The following is a 21125-nucleotide window of genomic DNA, read 5'->3' on the forward strand; positions in this document are numbered from 1 at the left end:
AAAATGTCTTAAGCAGTTGAGGATCTGCCACCTCCCCCTCAGCCTAAGCCCCCGCCCTGACACCCCACACCGCCCCCCCTCAGCCGCCACAGCCCTGAGCTCTCCGGAGCAGAGTCCGGCCTTCTGCCCCCCCCCCCAGGAAAGTCCCGGCCTGAGATGCCCTCCTCACCCTGGCCCTTAAGATTTCCCGGCCCATACCCCAGACACCGGCCGAGCTGAGGGGCAGGAGAACCACAGTTGTGTGTGCGTCTACGTGTGGGTCTGTGTGTCTGTCCTTCACACCCGCCACCCTGGTCATAGGATGAGTCTCCTTCCCGCCCTACCCCGGCAGGACCGGCCGTGTCCCTGCTCTGTCTCCTACTCTTCTCCAGCCACGGACACAGCAGGGAGGGCTCGGGGCTCGGGGCCCTGGCCCCTTTCTAAGCATTTGGGAATTACTTCCAGCACACCACCCCCCTCCCCCCAGATGGGCTCCGGCCCAGCCCAGGTTACCAGGCACTGCCTCGGGACCGGGAAGGGGGCGGGCAGAAGCCGGCCGCGGCCTGTCCGAGGACGTGTGGAGGATGCATGTTCTGTATGTCTGCGTGTGTGTCTGGGTGAATGCCCCCGTTCGTGTGTATAATTTGTTGGGGGGGGGTCTAGAGGGGCTCACAGAAACAGGGAGTCTTAGAGCACCTGCTCTAGGTTCATAAATTCCGCCGTCCCTACTGTGGGAAGTAGAGGACGGGGGTCCAATCTTGGAGATCTTTGGTGCTAATAAAGGAGGGAGGGGTGGACAGACGTGACTTGAGGGTGCTTAGCAAACCCCCTCCAGTATTGGGCTGGGCACTTCAGCGGTGGGGGTGGGCCTAGTGTTGCAGTATTGGCTGCGGGAGGGGTGCCCAGGATAGGAAGAGGGGGGCCCTAGAGCCATGACCACTACACTGCCCCCCTTCCCGCTCCCTACCCTACCCCACCTCCTTCCCCATCTCAGTATTCCCCCACCCATCATTTTTAACACACATACCTCATCCAGCTCCCCACCTTGCTCTGTCCCAGGTGGGGGGAGTGGGGAGAGAGGAGTCCCCTGTCCCTGCCCTCATCCCCTGGTGGCCGGCCTACAGGGTAGAGAGGGGGTGGGGGGCAAAGACACCGTCCACAAGGGGACTAGGGGAACCCCTGCCCCATAACTCTTTGGGGGGGGGTACTGCCTGGGGGCGCTACTGAATGTATGAGAAGCTGGTGCTGTGGGGTGGGGGTGGGGGGGAAATATGGCTGGTTGGGGGTAGCTCCTTCCCCTAGGGAGGGATAAAGGCCGGTAGCAGGAATGGGGGGAGGCCTATCCTGACCCCCACCCCCATATTGACAATCAGTATGTCTGTTATGTGCGATTTTTCACCCCGTTGTGTTTTGGGTCAGGATTTTAAAGAAAGATATTTTTATGGTAATTGTCGCTCGTCTATTTTACTATATATTTATGTAATAAATATATGATGAAAATAACTCCCCTGTGGACCCCTCTATGTCTGCATGTTGTGTCCCCCCCAGCCCACATGTGCTAGCCACGTAGGACCGGGCGGAGTGCCCTCCCCCCTGCCCCTGACAGACACCACACAAGCCAGGTCAGATAGATGCCAGCTACTGATTCGAGATGGGAACAGGACACGGGGTATCAGGGGTTTGGGGAGGGGCGGAGCAGTTCCGTGAGCGGGGAGCTATTTACAAGAAGGCAGGGGGCGGGAGCAGAGGCTCAGAGGAATATTTTATAACAATATAAATAAGATTCTGGGGGTAGGGGCGGTGCTTTGTCTCTTAAAGGAGAGAGAAGTGCAGAGTTCAGTTCTGTACAAGGGGAGGGCCTGGCGGAGGCGGCGGTCACTGGGCATCGACCCGGAAGGAGAGCAGCTTCTCGGAATGCATGTTATTGAGGGTCCGGAGGTCGGGCAGCTTGAGCAGCAGCTTGGTGAAGCGGGAGGTCTCGGAGGGTCTGTTCTTCAGGACCAGCGCCCGCAGGGCCCGGAGCAGCGTCTCCTGTAGCTGCTCCACAGAGGCCGAGTTCTCCATGCCGGATCGGTCTACGGGAGGGAGCGAGGGAAACTCAGGGGGCTTCCCCAGACACGGGCGCCCTGAGGGACACGCCGACCCTGACCGCCTCGGGGGGCCGGGGAGGGAGCAGCAGCAGTGTGGAGGGGCTACCCGGCACCCAAGTCTTCAGAAGACCTCCCGGAGGCCCACGAGCTTTCCCTCCACAGCCCGGGCCCCGGGCCGCGGCCTACCTGCAGAGACGAGCACCACCGCGGTGAACAGGCCCAGCTCCTCTTCCGTGAGGGCCAGGGAGTTCAGCTTCTCACTGAAGTCGAACATCGCGCTGAGCAGGTCGCCCATACCCATGGCGCCCAGTTCCTGCAGGCTGTATGTGGTACGGCTCAGGAACATGACAGTCTGCTCTTTCACATTGAACAGTGAGGCGAAACGCACCATCAGCACCTGGGGTAGAGGTGTGTGCGTCAGTCCGGCTGAGCAGGGAGCTGGGGACACTGGCCCCCCCCCCGGTCAGAGGGAAGCACCCCCGATTCTGGACCTGGGTGGGGAGCGTGGACCACCGGTCCCCCTCCCCCAGTCAGAGGGAAGTGGTGCTGGACCTGGATGGTGCATTTTACACTTCAAGGATGTATCTGATTACACCTAAGAATTTCAGTGTCTCTAAAAATGGGGTCCCACTCCCCAAGGCAGGAGAGTGAGAGAAAGTCTTGCTATGGGAATCAACCAAATGGTCTCTCCTGTCCTTGACCCAGAGGGAGGGAGGTTGGGGTAAGGGGAGTGGGGAAGAGAGCAGGGGAGGGCCTGGAACGAGGATCCCAAGGGCCTAGGAGTAGGACTGGTGCAGAAGGAGGCGTTCCTGCCCGCCTCCAGTGACACTGCGAGCCGAGGAGCTCACCTCGAAGGTGCCGGCCTTGAGCAGAGTGACCTGGTCGTGCTGGGAGAGGTCGCAGAAGCCCGGGATGTGCTTGGCGAACTCCACGACCTCGCGCACAGCAGGGGTGAAGCTCATCGAGAAGTCCTCCCAGATCTCCTGCACGCTTCGCCCGCTGCGCCCGTGGGGGTACATGTTCATGGGGCAAGCCTAGGGGAGAAACGGAGGAGATAGGAGCCAGATGACCCTGGCGGGCTTTCCAGCACCAACCCTCCCAGGCGGTGCACACCTAATGGGGACCTTGCTGTAAATCGGACTCCTTCAGACTGACATACTCATCTCTGATATAAGTATGGATGGGAGCAGCTAGAGATTAAGTGGTGACCAGAGGGAGTGCCCGGGCAAAGCCTTGGCTTCGTCAAAGAATGGGGCCTCCTCCCATGGGCCACTTCCCCAAGGTTCCCAGCACTAGTTGGGACACTGAGAGACTCACGCTACTCTCATCTCCTTAGAAAAGGGGCTCCTCCTGATAGCAGAGGCTCCCCAAAAGCTGGGGAATTCATGATTTACACTTGAGTGCTCTGCTCCCTGGCTCAGATCTGAACCCAGGACAGGCCCTTAACTCTGACTCACCAGCAGAATGTTCTTAGATCGCTCCTGCCAGGGGCAGCCAGAGGGGGCTTCGGCCTCCGGGCTCTGATACATGTGGGTGGGGCAGAGGCGGTGCCCGTTGCTGTTGTGCTGGTGGCACCCGTGGTGGGGGGCGGTGGCCGGCCAGGTTGGGGGGTAGGAGTTTGGAGCTGGACGAAGTCCATTTCGGGCCTCGTTGTGGCGCTGGGTGGCAGCAGAGTTGTTGTCATCGGGAGGAACTGGAGGACAGCAATGGCTCTCCCAGCGAGGTGGGGTAGATGCTGGGGGGCCGCCGGGTATCTGGTTGGCATTCATGCCATTGGGAGCAGTGCCCAGTTTGTCATGGGCATAGGTGAAGATCTCTCTGTGGGCTCGAGCCACCTGGGAGATCACATCCTCCACTTTGGCCTCAGGGCTTGGAGAGCGAGGGGGTGTCAACTGTTGGGGAAACTGGGAGAAGCCCACAAGGGGGGAGGGAGCTGGGACTGGGGGTGGTGAGGAGCCCAGGGGGCTGGCTGCAGGGATTCTGGCAGGAGAGGCCTCGGGGGGACACTGAGTGCTCAGCTGGTTATTGGCCAGGTTCATGGCACTTTGCATTTCGGCGAGCATCCTCTGCTTCTCTCTCTTTGGAATCCGCCCAAAACGTACAGCTGATGGGAAGGGAAGGGAGATGTCAACATACTCTCATACTCTGCTCCCACCTGTACCTCCCTTCCCCACCACCAATGGGAGCCCCTCCAGGGTTGCAGAGAATGAGCAAGGAACTCGTGGCACTGAACACTGGAAGAGGAAAGGGAGTCAAAAGAGTCAACTTCAAGCTGAGTACGCTAAGCACACGGGACCATCCAGTCTGGCCCAGAAGGAGCTAAAGGATGCCTTGGGCCCTGAGCAGAACTCTTAGGGGCACCAGAAACAGCAGGAAAAGCCAGATCTGAGTTCCAACGTTAACCAGAAGTGAATCCAAGGCAGTCCCTTGACCTCCCCAGGCTTCAAGGCCTTCCTCTAATAAAATGAGGGAAGTAGATAAAATGACTGAGCCCTCGGTCCCTTTCCAGCTCTGACAATTCTATAAAGCCCCATGTCTGTGGGTCTAGAGCTCTTGAAGGGAAATGGAGTGCAAATTATTCTGTAAATCCATTTCCATTTTTGGGGTGAGAGGAGAGTCTTTTAGAAATCACCCCTGAAAGGCATAAGGACTTCAGAGGGGTTGGAGAGAGAGGAGGGGACCCTCGGGCTCGCACCATCTCGGGACATGCCAACGGACAGGCATTTCTTGAATCGGCACTGCTGACAGCGGTTACGGTTGATGCGGATGATGGAGCAACTCTCATTCTTTAGGCACTTTTTGTACTGGATATTCTGCTGAATACTTCGTCGAAAGAAGCCCTGGAGGGGAAGCAAAGGAGTCAGCACGGCAGGTTGGAGGATCAGCCAGAGCCAGGAACCCCCCAACTCTGTGCCCTTGCACTCAGGAGGCCCTGGAGACCAAAAGTTCCCAGTCCTTCCCCAAATCCCCAGGAAGCTCCCAAGTCCCTGTTCACCTTGCAGCCTTCACAAGCATGGACTCCATAGTGGAAGCCAGAGGCAACATCCCCACACACCTTACAAAGGAGCACCATGCCGTTGAGCTCTGGAAGAAGAGAAGGTTGGAGGGACAGAAACAGCGTGTTAAGCCAGCCTTCTTGGCGGGTGCTCCATCAACCCCCAGAGGGGAAGGGTTCAATCCCATGGGAGGGTTAGGTTTGGTTACCGGAGGCACAGCCCAACCGAATTTTTCTAAGCTGAGATGGGCCAGGGGATGGAATGGGGAGAGTGAGAAGGGAAATCCTATTCATTTTTAAATGAAATGAAATTTATGCACACAAGAGGAAAAACCAGTATCTAGTCCTTAACCAGTACCACCCCAGCCCACTCCAGGACTCACTAGTGATGCTGCTGGTACTCTTGCTGGGGGACACTCTGCTGCTGTCCTCCATAGCCACCTGCAGTCCTCCAGGGGAGCCTCCGTTATAGAAGGAGGCAGAGGACGAGGAGGAAGAGGAGGAAGATGATGATGAGGGAGAGAGGTCTTCCCTCAAGCCAGGGGGGGCGCTTCCAAAAGGCCGACCTGGATCCTGAGTGAGGGAGCCAGTGGGAGAGGGTGGAAAGTAAGTGGGGAAGGCATGGGTCAGGGACTGGAAACTGCCATTGGAGCTCTCACTGCAGAGAGAAACAGGGCTGGTTCGGCTGGGAGATGAGCCATTGGAACCAATGTAGGTGATGACTCCACCTGGGAGGAGAAAAAAGACAAATGGAAGAGGTTAGCCATTATACTGACATCCTTCAGCGGGCTATCTAGTCTCTCAAAGTGCCTTCTCTCAATTCCCTGAAGCTGGGTGGCTAGTGGCCTCCTCTCAAAGCCAATTTTTGCCCATTTTCTTACTCCAAAAAGCAAGCCTAAAACGACTGGTGCAGAGTTCCTGATCCTATGCTAGTAGGCAAGTCCCTCTCACCAAGGCATATGATTGCAGTAGAAAGAATGGTTGAAGGCTTTGTAATCTGGCTCCCACGCTAGCCTTAGGTCCCCTCCCCTACAGAACATAAGTTGCTACGGCTGACCTAGTTGTTCATGGCTGAACCTGGGAGGATGAAAGGGAAGAAGAACCAGGTCACAAGACCCATTTCCTCCAGAAAAGATCTCGTCTTAGTTCCAAGATCACCCCCAAAGGTGAAGATTCAGCCAAAGCTGTACCCCCAGTGGAGACATAGAGGTCATGTTAAATTAGATAATGGAACTCTGCCCTGTTTTTCGAACTCATCATCTAAGGTTTCTCAGGTTTGCAGGAAATAAAGCTGTTAAAAAGACTTTTGCAAAACCTCTCGACTTTAAGGTTAGGGAAAAAGAAGTTATGGAAATGACTTGCCCAAGATGATATAACTAGTCATTAATTAGCATCTCAAAGATTTCCAAGCTAGGCTTTTGGACTCTTTTCATTACAAGTTCTATTCTTTTTACAGTCGTTATTCCGTTCGTTATAAGGTGGATCACTATGTTGGGGAGGAACAGTCCTCCCCAATCTTCTGGCATGGAGAACACAACATGACTAGAATGTGCTTTATTCTGTGTTCTTGGATGTGCATAAATGGTTTAAGTGTGACAGCTGGTTTGCAATAAGAACAGTCAGGCTCCAGAGCCAGAGAATACAGCTTCCCAGATTCTGTCCAAAAGGGCACAGGGACTTTGTACCTTTGGACAGCGCTCAAGAAAACTGTATCACCTGGAAGACACCTGAAGAGCCACACTGCTAAGGTGCCGATCAGGCACTCGGAGGGAAAGATGTCCGCCACTCCCACGAGAAACCTTGACCTGCCTTCTGGGCAGGACGGCCTGGGCTGGGCAAAGGAGGTGAAGGTGGAGGGCACGTGTGAGCAAGCATACCACACAGGGTGCCCAAATAGGCACATGCTGACTGCTCACACACACTGAGATGGGCGGGGACAAGCTCAAAATAGCTCCCGTCTGGTCTGGGTAAACCCAGCTCTCCCATTGTGCAATAACCTAACTCCCGGAGTTTCAAAGTTTGGAGGCGGGGACGGGGAGCCCTAGTCCGGTAACAGCTCCCTGGGACCCCCGAGCTCGGCGGTCTCTGGCGAGCCGCGCCTTTCAGAACGGGAAGCCCCAAGCCCGCCCACTGAGCGGCTCCAGGGTTCGGTTTACGTCCCGTTTCTTTATGGGAGCTGAGAGACGAGTTTTTCCTCGCTGTAACTTGAGGATTTGTACGGGGGCCGGGGGACGTAGCACAAAAGGAGGGAAGCCTAGCAAAGAGCCGAGACAACAGGAGTTTAACGTGCTGGAAGCTGGTAGAGGGCACTATCTGTGCCAGGTAGTCCCTGGAACGCAGGGATGCAAAAGCCAAGACAAAGGGATCCGAGGAAAGAACGAGGGCCCCAGCCGGGATGCGGGAGGATGCGGCAGTGCCACAGCGAGGACAGCGTGGGGCTCCTGGGCTCTGGAGACTGGAGGCAGTGCAAGGTCACGGGGAGCCTCCGCCAACTCAGCCACCCGTGGGGGGGTGGAGAAAAAGAGGCAGGCGGGGGCAGTGAGTCAGCCCGGCTTCACCCAGATCCCGACGCACCGGGCGGGGAGGGGCTGGGCCCTCAGCCGGCCACACGTCCCCGCTCCACGTGTGCTGCTCGCACGTGGCTCCCCAACGAGGAACCCCGGAACTGGAGGCCCCGCCCCGCGCGCTTCCCGTCAGGGCAGGAGCGGCCCCACCTCGACCTCCCGGAGCTGGAGAGTCTGGGGCGGAGCTGAGGGGGAGCCAGGAGAGCTGGATGGGGCGGGAGGAGACGGGGCGGGGAGGAGGGGGGGGATCCACGTTACCCCGGAGACGGGGAGGCGGAGCTCATTATGTAACGGGGCCGGGAGGCGTCGGCCAATGGGGAAGCAGCCGCGGCGACGGCTGAATGAAAACAAACGCAGCACGTGGGCCCAGCCCGGCGGCCATGTGAGCCGGAGGGGCAGCCGGGGCAGCCGGGGCTCCCGAGCGGACCCCGGCCCAAGCCGGCCCCCACCCTGGTCCTGGCCCGACTCCCGCCCGCCTCCCTCCCCTACACTCTGGCCCAGGTCTGCTCACTAAAAGCCCCGACCCCTGGCCCGCAGCACGTAACCCAAGCAATCTCCCCTGCGGAGCATGAGTCCTGCTCTTGGGCGCCGCTTCCCTGTCCTCAATTGCGGCGAGCGTGACTCTTCCCTCCTCTCAGGTTCAGGGGAGCCCGGAGCACGGAGGGAGGCAGGCAAGGCGCTCCCCCGCTGACAGAACCTCTGCCTCCGGCGGCAGGCAGGCTGCGGGGGGGGGGGGGGGGGCAGAGAAGGGCTCACAGGGCTATTTTTGGGCTCCCCAGCTCATCTCCTTGCTCTCAGGGTCTGCCCTAAGGCCATTCTCCTCCGGTCTCGGGAGTTCCCTGTGGAGGGCTCCAAGAAAGATGCTCCTTGTCACCACCCAGGGCCCGTGAACCTGAGCCCAGGTCGTCATCTCTGCCCCCTCCTCTGGCTGCCAACAAAGGGGAGACCTGGGGAGGTGCCGACAGTGCAGAGCCCCGGAGCCACTGTACCTGTGTTATTGTTGGAGTCCAGAGTGGTCGTCATGTCTTCACCAGCTGACAGCTCTCATTCAAACCGGACCGTGACTCGAGTTGTCGCTTCGGACTGTGGCCCTCACCCACTGCGCACTGGCTGACGGCGGGGAATCCCCCAGCCTCGCACACTCAGAGCTGGGGCTCCCGGCGCCTGGCGACGAGATCTTTGGGCTGACTAGATGGCAGCAGCCCTGCAGAGGGGGACGAACCTGGAGCAGCGAGGGTCTGCTTTGCATGGGAGGAGCAGCAGGGGAGAGAGGGTGCAATCAGTCTGCAGTAGCTCTGGCTGGAAAAGGAAGAGAGGGGAGGGTCTCTGCAATGCACTGTAGGGGTTGCTGCCCAGCAGCTCTGCGGCAGTGCAGCGTGGCGATCCAGGAGGTGGCCGATGCCAGTGATCCTGGTTGGAGTCGGGAGGTGGACAGGTGATGGGGAGAAGTCGAGTGCCCTGATGCGCTCGCTCAGCTGCAATATTTCACTCTGCCAATCTCAGCCGCCTTTTGCCCGAGCCTCTTCCCTGGGACAGAGGACTCTGCGCAGGCGCCAGAAGCTCAGGGCTCCCGAGCCCGCACGCGGCACTGGAGCAGGTACCATGTGATCCCAGGGAGCGCCTCGTGCCCCAGTGACACACTTTTCCAGCAGCAGGCACGTTGAACTCAGTGCGCCTGCGTCGCCCGAGGATTGCTGGGATTTGTAGTCCTTAGAGGAAGCGAGCTCCCTCACACTGTTTTATTTCCTTTTGCCTTAGAAAACCTCTAGCGTGGCCTTAGGCGGAGCTGCAAGTGCAGTGGGATGGGGGGGGAAGTAGGGGCTGACGGGCTTGGGACGTGTATGTGGCAGAAGCATGTGAATTCCTGAGCAGTGACTGGCAAGTCTGCTGCTCCCTTGGAGATCAAACAGCCCTTTCTGCAACCTTGCAAACGTGAGGAGTTCACGTGATTGCAGAACTGACCTCGGGCTGAGGTTGCCAGCCCCACGGGGAAGGACGACCTCTGCCAGGAGTGGGGGCTGCCTCAGAGCGGGGAGGCGGTCTCTTAATTCCCCGGACCCAGGCCCGAGGCTCGGAGGAGACGGGACTTTCCCCTCGCCATCCCCTCGTACTCCCCCGCTTCTCTCCTGCCCGCCTGGGGACACTGGGGACAGCAGTTAGATGCCCTCCGTCCCTCGGGCGCCGGGAGTGGCGTTAGGAGAACCCGGACGCCCTAGGGAAGCCCTGCCGTGTGCCTGCAGCACCACCTCTCGGAGTGACCTCGGGATGAGTCATTTCCCTTCCGCAGGGAAGAGGGAAGGGAGCACAGTGAAAGTGCCTTGAGACCTTCCAGTAACGACTGCGGCCGAGCCTAGGTTCTTAGAGGCGGGTCTCAGCCCTCCCACCTCCCGAAAACCCAGGGGGCGGCGCGGGGCTTGTGAGAACGAAACCCGAAGCTCGGGGCGGGCGAGGGGAGCGGGGTCAGGGGGGAGGGGCAGGTAAAAGGAACACTTGTGGGTTGTTCCGCCAAGTAAACCCCACCGAGGGGAGAACGCTGAACCAGGATTCAAAGCGCGGGCTTCAGTCTCCTCTCTGACATTTCCTACCCCAGCCGAGCTCCTGCCTGGCTTTTCTGAGACAGTCCCCCCACCCACAGACGCCCGTGGTAATGCCCAGAGGGACAAGAGTTCCCAAGGCGGCTTTGGAGCAATAACAACGATAATGTCCAAGCGCTTAAAATAGCAACGCCCGTGTCAGCTGCGGCGGTCGATCCTCCCCGGGCCCAGCCGCCTGTTCTCAGGCGCACGGTTTCTAGGAAGGCTTCCTTCATTTAGCTCTCAGGACCTCCGCTTACTCAGGTTGTGCCCCTGGGGGCCCTGCCCGAGCCTCAGAAGCGGTAATCACCGCCGCTTACAGGGGAGGCCTCTGGGAGGAAAGCGGGAGCGCAATGGTGAGGGCTCGGCACAGGAGAAGAGTCTGGAGGGGGAAAGCTGGAAGCCTGCTGGGTATCCCTGACCCAGGAAGCAAACTGCCCCCAATGGTGGCCCTTCCCCTCCCACATCTCGCCACTTTTTGTTCTTCTGCCAGGACAGGGAGAAAAAGCGTCCCCTTTCTTCCTTCCACTCAGGCACATGCCATCCTTTTGCCCAGAGCCTGTGAGGTTGGCCGGGCCTGGGAGGGACCAAACCACACGGGCAAAGAGACTTTTCAGGAAAACTCGGTTCATAATTCGGACTCCTCCCGCTCCTCCCCACTGCCCCTCCTCCTCCCTACCACCGGAGAGAAGGAGGGGAAGCAGGTTGCTGGGCTGTTCCGTCTACTTTATACCAACTCCATGGCAGTGCTATTTTCTGGGGCGGACTAGAGCCGAGGTGGAAACTGACCCTGAGAGCCATTTCCCCTGCCCCTGACTCGGGTGATGGCAGATTCCAGCCCTTCCCTCCCCAAGCAGGCTCTCCAGTACCGCGTCAGGATCTTCTCTGGAGCCATATGGTGGTTGTTTTTAATTTCTAAACTCTTCTCACTATGTTTTTACCTACGGCCTACCAATTTGCCACACTCCAGGCTTCCTGTCCCAGAGCTTTGCAGTGAATTGAGGAGTTGCATTGAAATCAAGACCCTGTTTCCAATCAGAAAATTATTGTGATGGCTCCCACTGACTTGTGTTAAGTGTTGGGGGTGGGGACTGCGCTCTATAGAGCGCTCCTTTCTATTTGTTACAGAAAACTTTGGAAGTCTCCTCAAACAACCTAGGAAGGAGAGGTGGGGGGGCAGCAGACACCCTGATCTTCCCCTCTGTACATTCTGTTCCTTGGGCAACTAGGGGAGAATGGGAAGATTATAGAAAATCTCTGCTCTAATTTACAGGCCAGAAACTCAAGGAGAAGAGGAAGGGCTGCTTCCCAGTCTTTTGGGGATCCACAAGAGCCTCTCTCGTCCCCCCCTCCCCCTCACTCTTTCATCGACCTTCAGGCATACCACAGGTGCGCCTCCCCTCATTTCTTCCATTGCCTAATCCAGCCTAGGAAAGGACAGGGTTTCTAATAAAATGTTAAATCAGGGTTACTAGGAAAGCCGGTGGATACTGCCTTTTTTCCTAGTGCTTTGTGAGTGTATTTCCCCACTGTTGCCATCTCTTCTGTCTAGGGTTCTGGGGTTGGAGATCAGTGTCATTGATTAAGCTATTTGTACCACTAGGAATTGTTTCCAAAGTGTCCTTTTCCATCTCCCCTTGATTCCTGTGGCACATTGTTAAGGGGCTAGAGAAGAAAGGTGAGACTTTGACCTGAAAAGAACCTTGGCGCTTTGCTTAGGCCGTGGGGTCCGGGGCTGGGAGACCCCAGAAGCCCAGCACTCTTCCTGTCAGTATTAGGGGGTAACGCCCCGTGGGTGGCCTAGATCTCCAGCAGACTTACTGACTGTGGGTGGGTCCCAGTTGAAAACCAGGTCAGGTTACAGTCTGGCTCTTCCAACCCCTCCTCCCCTCACCAGGTGAACCACTGCCCAGCGTAAAAACCTGCCAAGCTGTGGGGTGAACCTCAGGGAGGAGGGGGCAGGGTGGTGGTGGGGACCGGGTCTGAGCTGCTGCCGCCCACTTCCCCTGGTGTCCCCCCCATTTGTCCCCGTTCCCTAAGGAGGAGCCTGGCCTCTTTACACTTAGGGCAAGCTATCCTCTCCCTTCCTCAGTCAGAGAGTCTGGGTGACCTCCTGATCTGCTCAGGCTGAGTATCAAGCACACGCTCCAGTAGGGACAAAGTCTGACCCATATGGCCTGGGGGGTGGGGCCGTTAGATGACATGACATTTGTCCAGGGCTGGGTCAGAAAATTATTTTTCCCCTCTGGGTCTTTTCCTGGATACTCCTTGCTCCTCCCCAAGAAAGGGTTCCTTTGAATAATAAATATTATTATCTAAAGGATGTTTGACAGGACGATCTTGGTGTCCCCTCTGTGGACATTCCTCCTTAGTGACTATAGAGTGGTGGCTTGACTGGTTGGCTGGAGAGCCTGCACTGTCCCCTCCCCCCCACTGAGTGGATTTAGGCAAAGAAGAAAACAAGCATTATTAAATTTATGAAGTGCCAAGCACTGTGCTGCAGGCTTTACAAATATCTCATTAGTCCTTTTTGAAAGAACAATTTGATCCTCACAACAGCCCCGAAGGTAGCTATTATCTTTATTTTATAGTTGAGGAAACTGAGGCTGAGAAAAAGGTTAAGTGAGTTAGACAAAGGTCTTCAAAGGGTCCCTTTAAGCACTTCTTAAAATCCCCCTTGCCTCAATGGCAGTATCTTCAACCATATTTTCTCTTCATATAAACTCATCCTCTCCACATTCTCTTAAGGCAATGATTCTCACAGTGTTTTGTCTCATGACTCCTTTATACTATGAAAAATGATTGTGGATCCCCAAAAGAATTTCAATTATGTGGGTTATAATTATTTATATTTATGTTAATATTTAATGTTATAATTAATATTATCAATTAATTCTATAATATTTATATTAGAAATTAAAATGACTTATTTTATGTTCATAATTTACAATATTATAAAATAATTTTTAATTCAGATGTTCTTGAGGACACTTAAGGACAAAGTGTCTTAGGGACTCCCTAAGCCCACACTTTAAGAACCTCACTACCTAAGCAAAGAGACAAAAGATAGGATTTCTTAGTAAACTGCCAGATGGAGGAGAGATCCTATTCCAATTTTAGTGTTCAACAACTTCAGAGAGTTGGATTCATAGTTGGATTTTCTGCCATTGTCACATTTTGCCAGTCACAGATTTTTGGTAACAGAAAAGATCTTAAAATAATTTATTCCAAAAATTTTTTCAGTTAATAAGCATTTATTTTCTCTCTCTCTCTCTCCTACCTCCTTCCTCTCCACAAATTTCAAATGGTTCAAATGGTTAAGAGGTTCCTTGGAAAACAAATTTTCACATTGACCATGTCCAAAACCATGCATCTCCTATACTCTGAGTCCATCACCTTTTTACAGGAGGTGAGTAGCATGTTTTATGGTTAGTCCTCTGGACTCATGGCAATACTCTTATTTTAAAGAAGAGAAAAGAGACTGGTCTTGTCACTAGTTTCTCTCAGGTCACACAGCTAGTAAAAGGCAGTGCTGGGATTTTAGTCCAGATTCCTCTGACTGCTCACCCAGGTCAGGACATCCCTTTTGTGATGTCACTGGTCCTCTTTAAGAAGGAACAGCAATCACCACCTTTCTGTACAAAATGCAATATTAAAAGAGTCTTCTGATGACTGCTGTTTTTATAAGCAACACCAATGGTCTGGCCAGAAAGACAGTTTTTTAGGGATGCTCTGTTAGGAGGAAAACTATCTTGGATTTACATAAAGGTAGTAAATTATGGACTGGAATGAGCTTTAAAGGGTCATCTAATTGAATTCCCTAATTTGTATGTTTGATTTTTACAGATGAAGACATCCAGGACCCAAAAAGTGAAATGACTAACTGGAAGCCACACAGGTTGTAAATCAACAGAGCCCTCTGGATTCAAACTCAGATAAGACCACAGATGCAAAGCTTCTTTGCAATCTTTTGTTATATCATAGTTTATTCTACTTAACTATTAAGTATGTACTTTATAGGAGGCACTATTCCAGGCCTTGGTTAGTACAAAGATAAATGAGAATCCCTCCCCCACAAGGAGTTTACATTCAAATGAAGAGACACAGCTTGTTGGCAGATAAATACAAGGTAACTTGAGGAGACTGAGTATTAACAAAGAATCTGTAGAGGATGGAATGGCAGTATCCAGGAATACTTCCTAGAGGAGATGACCTTTGACTTCTCCCAGGGGGGCTTTCTTTTGACAGACCTTCCAGTAGGAAAGAAGCCTCTGTAAGGGAATGTGGGAAACTCCTGAATCATTCTCTCCTTTTACCCTCCCCACTCCCCCCCCTCCCGTCCCCACCCCCAGCCAGAGGAGCCACTTTCATCCTTTGCTTCACCCATCCCCATTACCCTGTCTCCAAAGCTGCCTGGAGTAGCCTACTGTTCATAACAGTTCTCTTGAGGGAGGAAGGAAGCCATCCTTATTGATTTGTCTGTTTGGCAGGCAGCGGGGGCTTTCATTAACTTCAGTCTGGGGCTGTGAGGGAAAGGGGAAGGAATGTGGAAAGGAGGACAAATGCAAGGACAGTGTACAACACCCTTTCCCCTCCTCGCCCCTCCCGCCCCACATTCTCCCAAGCCTCCATGGCTTCTGCTAGCTAGGAAGGAGAAAAAGCTCATCCTGCAGTCACCAGACAGCCTGGGCCTGCAGCTGTTAAGAAACATTGGAAAAGCAGCAGTGGAGGGGGTGGGGGAGGATGAGGCCTGCAAATGCGGATATCGTCCTTCCCTTTCCAAGAGAAGAGGGTGGGGAACATTTTTTCAAAACACAATTTGTAAATGAGACTTTCTATGCTGTGTGATACACTTTCACTCATTAGAATGCACAGTTTGCACCCTAGGGGGGATGGGAGAAATCTGTTGAAGAAAAAAAATGTCAACCTTGTGTATAAGGACCCAGTAGAAATTAAAAAAAAAAACAAAACTCCATCTCTGCATTGCAGCATCTGGGAAGTTTTGGTGTGATGAGGGAATGTAGGTCGGGCTCCTTTTGCTTGCCTGTTCCTGCTAACCTACTGTCCGCCTGACTCAGGCACAGCCCCACATTCTACTAAAAGGCACTGTAATCCCCAAAAGGGGTCAGGGGATCAAAGAGGGGTAAAAAGTCTGGGCAAGGAGCGTAGGAGGCTGGGAAGGGGTCTTGGGGGGGCCTTTCAAATGTTGTCCTGGTCTTTAGCTCCCTTCCCCCCCAGCACACTGTTTCTATTCTCCTGATTAGGGCATGTAGCCCTGAGGAGATAGGATACCAGGAGCCCTCTCAGACCTATTTTGTTGGTGTAAATTTCGATTCTAGCCCCCCCCAAATGCAGTGGAAGGCTGTGCCCAATCAGCCAGTGTTAAGTGAAAGGGGCACTGAATCAGAATTGGGGAACCCCAGGACAGACTCTGGCTCTGCTGTGTGACTTTGGGTAGCTAACAGCCCTCTGAGCCTCTTTCCCTCACTGCAATTTGAAGGGTCTGGATGTCTTGCTCCCTTCCCATCTAAATCTGTGACCCTCTAACTGAACCTGCCCCATCTTCTTCCCAGAATCCTGAGCACTAAGCGAACTTGTTCCCCCAAAGAAAAGCTTGGAAACTAAGGGTGATGAGGGGGACAAAGGCCCTGAAGAGTGAGCTGCCACCCTCTGAACCAGCGCAGTCACAGATTCTGTCAGGGGTCAGGGAGGCCTTTCTCCAGAGCCTGGCCAAGCGTTCTCAGGCCCAGGATCCCAGATTCCGAGCCGGGAAGGAGACTGGAGGTCATCTAGGCTAACGGCTTGATGACAGGATGGGGAAACTGAGGCCCCGGGGAAGAAGCCGTCCTCTGCCCAGCTCTCCCCCTTACAAGACCGTCCTACCCGGGACGGGCCTGCCCTGGCTTTCCCTCCTCCAGCCCCCTCCCCCTCCCGGGCTCCTGCTCCTGGTGGGCAGAGGAGGGAGATCGCCGGAGCCCTCGGTGTGTGCATGTGTGAGTGTGTTTGTGCTTGCTCACGAGGGTGGCTCGGATCACATGGCTCGGGCATGTGCGGGCTGCTCCATTTTTACCACAACAGCTCTCATAAACAGCCCTGCTGCCGCCGCCGCTGCTGCAGAGACATGTGCGCCGGAGCGGGGGTGGGGCACGTGGCCCCGGCTCAGCCAAGGCAGCCGGCTCCCGCACTCCCTGCCTCTTCCAATCCGGGCCTGGCTCCCTCCGCCTGGCCACAGGAAATTCCCAGCCCTGGGCTCCTGCCGCAAAACATGTTTTGGGGGAAGCGGCTTTCCATTAGGCTCGAGTCAATGGCCTCTTAAAGAGAGATATTGAAAGGAGAGCTCGGACAAGCCCGGCGGCCAATTCTCTGAGCCCCCTGATGAGCCCCAGTAGAGATACTGGGAGTAGCTTTGGGGGAGGGACAGCTCAGACCCCCCCCCCCTCTCCCACAACCAGCCAGGGCCGTCAGTGCTGGCCCAAAGTGGCCAGACCTCCGATTCCCTCTCCCAAGAACTGCCATTTCTCGGTGGATAGATTTCTTTATTAGACAAAACCGAGGATCCTGACTTCGGGGTACCTGCTTTCTTGAGGGTGACCGACTGAGTTTCTCACAAAGGGAGAAGAGATCTTCGTGGGAGAAGGGTCAGAGGGAGAGAAAGCCTGGATTTACAACTGTTTATCCTTCCTCCATCTTATCTATTTCTCTTCCTGTCCGGAACTTCATTTAGAGAGGCAGCTGTTTGTGGTTTTAAGGCTATTTGAAGTTGGTGGTTGGTCCTTGTCCTATCCCAAACTGAAAAGAAATTCACAGCCACTTCTGTCACCACCCCTGTTCCCCCCCTCCCAAATCCCGGTGACAAAGAGTATATTTTCCTGGGTTTTCTGCTCCCTCATAAGTCTCAGGGGTTCAGGAAATGGGCCTAGAGCCATGAGATCCCAGTGGATTGGGAGTTTCCAAAGCCAAATGAGTTTTACAGACACCAAGTGGCAAAGTGTCTTACTGGAGGGTGGGGACACCCCTGGCTTACTCCAGCTTCTCTAGATCTAGGAATGTCAGCCAGAGGAGAAGAGAATAACTCAAGAGCTAGTTTACAAATGCTCCAGAGAACTGAAATTGGGAGGAGTATGGAACTTGATCACTGAAATGAGCTCTATAGCATCATAAGTTCTTAATTTTAGAGTTCAAAGAAGGGACTTGGGATGTTTGAGATCACCCTTAACTCTATTTTAATAGATTTAATCCTTATTTAATTTTTAAAATCTTTATAGAGTTCATCTAGTTCAATCCCCTAATTTAATAGATGAGGAAACTGAGGCACAGTGCAAGGCTTCCAAAAATAAGAAGTTATGTGCAGTCCAGGGAGTGGAAATTATTTTCCTAATGTGATACAAAGAAAAAAACAATTGAACTTGGGAGTTAGGGAGATGGATTCAAATCTCAATCTCCAATACCTAGTAGTTGGGGGGTAAAGCCAGCCACTTAACCTTTCTGAGATTGTAAAATGGAAATACCACAAGATTATTGTGAATATCAAATTATATAATGTAGACCTAAAGTATTTTGTACACTCTCAAAACATATTGTCAGCTATCAATAGGATTCAGACCCTGATTTTTAGACTTTGAATCCTGTACTCTTTGCATTATCTTGGTTCATTTAGACCAATAGATTGATTGAAGAGAAACTGAAGAGAATGGGGAAGGGAGAAAAACACAATGGCCTCTGCCCTCTTTTTATTTAGTGACTTCCTTCTTCCACCAATAGCAAGCTCACTAAGGACTAGTTACACTAGTCTCTATCCTTTCCCTAATTGGGATGGGCCAGTTACTTCCTTTTTTTGGTACCTCTCCCAATTGTTACTTGTCTCTCCCTTCCCTGAGAAACCTCTCCTTTGATTCTGATTCCAGTCACATTTTTAGGTGCTTAAAAAATGCTTGCTGAATATTTGTTGAGTTGAATCATTCCTCTGCCTCAGCCTAGCCCTCTAAGCTGTTTCTTATAATCTCTTCTCAATGTTTGTTCACCAGATTTGAAAAGGACTGAATTAAAGAAGTTTGTCTACTCTAGGTCGAGCTGTGACCTACATTGTTGCTCTTACTGAGCTGGGAGATGGGGAATTGAAGCTTCAGGGCAGAGGTTTGGAGATCAACTAGGCAGAGAGGACTACAGACTGCGCAAACCCCATCAGAGTTGCAAGAATGATTTAGGGGAGCATCCGAAGCTAATCCCTACACCATTCGGTTTCCAAAGTAGTTCCCTCAGCCTGGGGCCTGATTAGGGCCTTCTGCAGCCAAGAATAGATGCCCCTCCCCCACAGCGAACCATTTCTGGGCAGTCAGCTCCTTGGACAGGATCCTGAGGTCTCTGCCAGGTAACTCCCTAAGAGTTTTGGCCCCCAGTTCAAGCCAGAATCTGTGAACTAGTATATTCCATTCGGGATAATGAAGAGGAAACCTTTCTGAGACTTTTCTCACTTACTAGCCCCTATTCTGCTGCTGGTTGCAGAGTAGGGAACCTTGATCTAGTGTGCTCCATGCGGAGCCCCGCAGAGCATTTCAGGGACCCGGGAAGAACTCCGGAATCTCAAGGACACTACCCAGCCCAGGGTACCATTGCTTCCCTAACTTTAAATGTCCCGGGGATGGAACCTACACTGATCTCTACTGTTTTTCAATCAGTTACTGTCAAATCACCAATCTTAGATCTGGGAAAGAGCTTCCCCAGACTGGTGCAGGCCCAGCTTTCAGGCATGTAAAGCATTTTGCTCTTTCTTCAACTTCCTATTCCAAGTTTACACTGGGGAGGCCTCTGGGCTGTGGTGCATATCCTTAAAGCTCGGAAGATACCCAGAAAGAAAATTCCTGGGGTGGGGAGGCGGTGAGCTGGCCTCCTCAGCAGGAAGGCCAACGCTGGCTTGGGTGGTTCCCCTGTTCTGGGGACTGCCCCTTCCCTTGGCCCCACCCCACGGCCTAGCCTAGAGTCTGCAGTTGGACGGGCAGGGGAATGAGGGAATTCTCTAGGAATCCTGGGGTCTACGACGAGATGTGGACTTCACCAGGGGGCAGGGGGAGGACAGTTGCAAAGGAAACGGGCAGCAAGCTGAGGGAAGCGGGGGAAACAAATTTCCCCTTCCTTGGCCATCTAAGGAAATGGGTAGCGCAGAGGAAGCCTGGCTGGTTCCAGGCTGACCCGAGGCCAAGGGCAGAAGACCGTCAGCCTCTCAGCTCGGGGTCATTCTGGACATCCCCAGGCGCCTTTGCCCAGCCTACTCCCTCCTTCTCAAGGCCTGTGCTTGAACTCGGGAGCCTCCGTGTGGCAGAACCGTGTTGCTGCAGCTGCTGAGAGGAGCGGCCTGAATCCTCTCCCTCCCTTTCCCCCTCAGTTGTTTGGGTCTCTGGAAATAGCACCTGGTAGCGGGAGTGCTGACAGACGCCGTTACAGGAGGCCAAGTGCCCTGCCAGCCAGTCCGCCACTGCACTAAACAGCCCTCTACCCCGACCCGTCACTCTGCTCCTCGAAGTCACCGAGGCGGGGTCTCAAAGTCTCTCAGGCGGGGTCTCGGCTAGCTTTGTTGTTCTTTGGGTAGTTATGACAGGGATGCCCTTGCACAAATAACTGCATTACATCTAACTTACCAAATGCCCCTCTATCATTCCTGTCTATCGCCATGATTCAGGTATGGCCGTTATGCCTGAATAATGGCCCAATACCTGATTAACCTGCGTCACCCCCAACCTTGCAACTGTTTCCATCAATTCCACAAGGAAAAAATATCAACTTGGAGTCAGAAGAAACTTCTACTCAAATTATCTCTGAAATTGCCTAATTATAGCCTCATTTTCTTCTGTGAAACATGGGGATCACTATCCCCATGTAAAATATGTAAAATTATATGTACTTTTAAATTATATATATGTAAAATTATATACATATAAAAATTATATATATGTAAAATTATATGTACTTTTAAAAGCTGTTACAGACTTTGCCTACATTAAAGGAGTCCCTCAGCCTTCGCCTCCTCCAGTTTCAAGCTTGACATTACAATTTCATCCTTTCTCTGCCTATATAAGGCTTCCTTGTATATTCCCATTAGGAAAGTGGGATTGTGGCAAAACCCAGGTTAGGAGTCAGAAAAAACTCTTGTCCTGGCTTTTCTTCTCCCTGGGTCTCTTGATCTTGTTGACAAACTTGGCCACATGCTGTTATTTGTCCTGTTGTCTTTCCTTGCCCGCCCCTCAAGAAATCCTGACTTTTCCCACCCACTTTCCTAGAGCTGGGAGAGGGAGGAAACCAATGATGTAAACAATGAAGTCTTGGTTCTAACCCCAGAGGGGACGAATCGTTTCCAGAGTTTTTCCCTTGGTGTGTAGCAGGAGCGAGCTATCCTTTAACTCAAGGATCTTCTCCGTAACTAGGAACTGGCCCTTAGCTGGTACCTAAGGATGCCCCAGTACTCTAACAGCATATGGAATCTGGAGGGAGGGGTCAAAACTTCTTTGCAGCCATCCATATAACACAGTATTTCCCAGAATGGGTGCTTCTGATGCCATCCTGGTCCCCAAATCTCCTTGGGGGCCGTGCAATTCTTCCAGCGATTAACTACAGAGCTATGTTGGCCTGAAACCACTGAAAAAAGAGGCTTTTTCATCCTGAGCACTACTCCTGGTGCTTTCCCACATTCACCCTGAAGAGGGCAGTTGTACCCAGCCATTTGGCCATGCCAACAATCCCAGGGAGGCCGGTTAACAAAACAACCTAGTCACGTGTTGGAGGGGGGGTACTCGAAGGGGTTGCTGGGACAGGGAAGGGAGGCCCACGTGGGGTGGGCAGAGCCAAGGGAAGGCTTTGGCGGGGTTGCCAGCAGTAGAAAATATCCAAACTTGAGCTGTTTAGGGGAAGGAAAAAAAAAAAAAAAGCAACAGGG

The 21125-nt window shown here is 53.4% G+C and overlaps 1 protein-coding gene and 1 long non-coding RNA gene across 3 annotated transcripts; one reads left to right on the plus strand and one right to left on the minus strand.

Moving 5' to 3' along the window:
- Window positions 1–1602: 1602 nt before the first annotated feature.
- On the minus strand, window positions 1603–9162 carry NR1D1 (nuclear receptor subfamily 1 group D member 1). The gene is made up of 8 exons (XM_074261427.1): window positions 8618–9162; window positions 5448–5792; window positions 5065–5153; window positions 4765–4909; window positions 3527–4173; window positions 2918–3103; window positions 2256–2466; window positions 1603–2054 (listed from the first exon to the last, which is right to left on the minus strand). Exons 1-8 carry the CDS (start codon window positions 8649–8651, stop codon window positions 1855–1857), a joined length of 1857 nt encoding a protein of 618 aa, XP_074117528.1. The 5' UTR covers window positions 8652–9162; the 3' UTR covers window positions 1603–1854.
- On the plus strand, window positions 8005–14149 carry LOC141539128 (uncharacterized). Of its 2 annotated transcripts, XR_012481206.1 has the most exons (3): window positions 8005–9283; window positions 11475–11590; window positions 14048–14149. It is a non-coding gene; the product is annotated as an uncharacterized LOC141539128 (long non-coding RNA). The 2 variants fall into 2 exon arrangements; XR_012481207.1 differs by lacking the exon at window positions 11475–11590.
- The last annotated feature ends 6976 nt before the right edge of the window (window positions 14150–21125 follow it).

The sequence above is a fragment of the Sminthopsis crassicaudata genome, chromosome 4, assembly GCF_048593235.1.
Source record: "Sminthopsis crassicaudata isolate SCR6 chromosome 4, ASM4859323v1, whole genome shotgun sequence".
Taxonomy (NCBI): domain Eukaryota; kingdom Metazoa; phylum Chordata; class Mammalia; order Dasyuromorphia; family Dasyuridae; genus Sminthopsis; species Sminthopsis crassicaudata.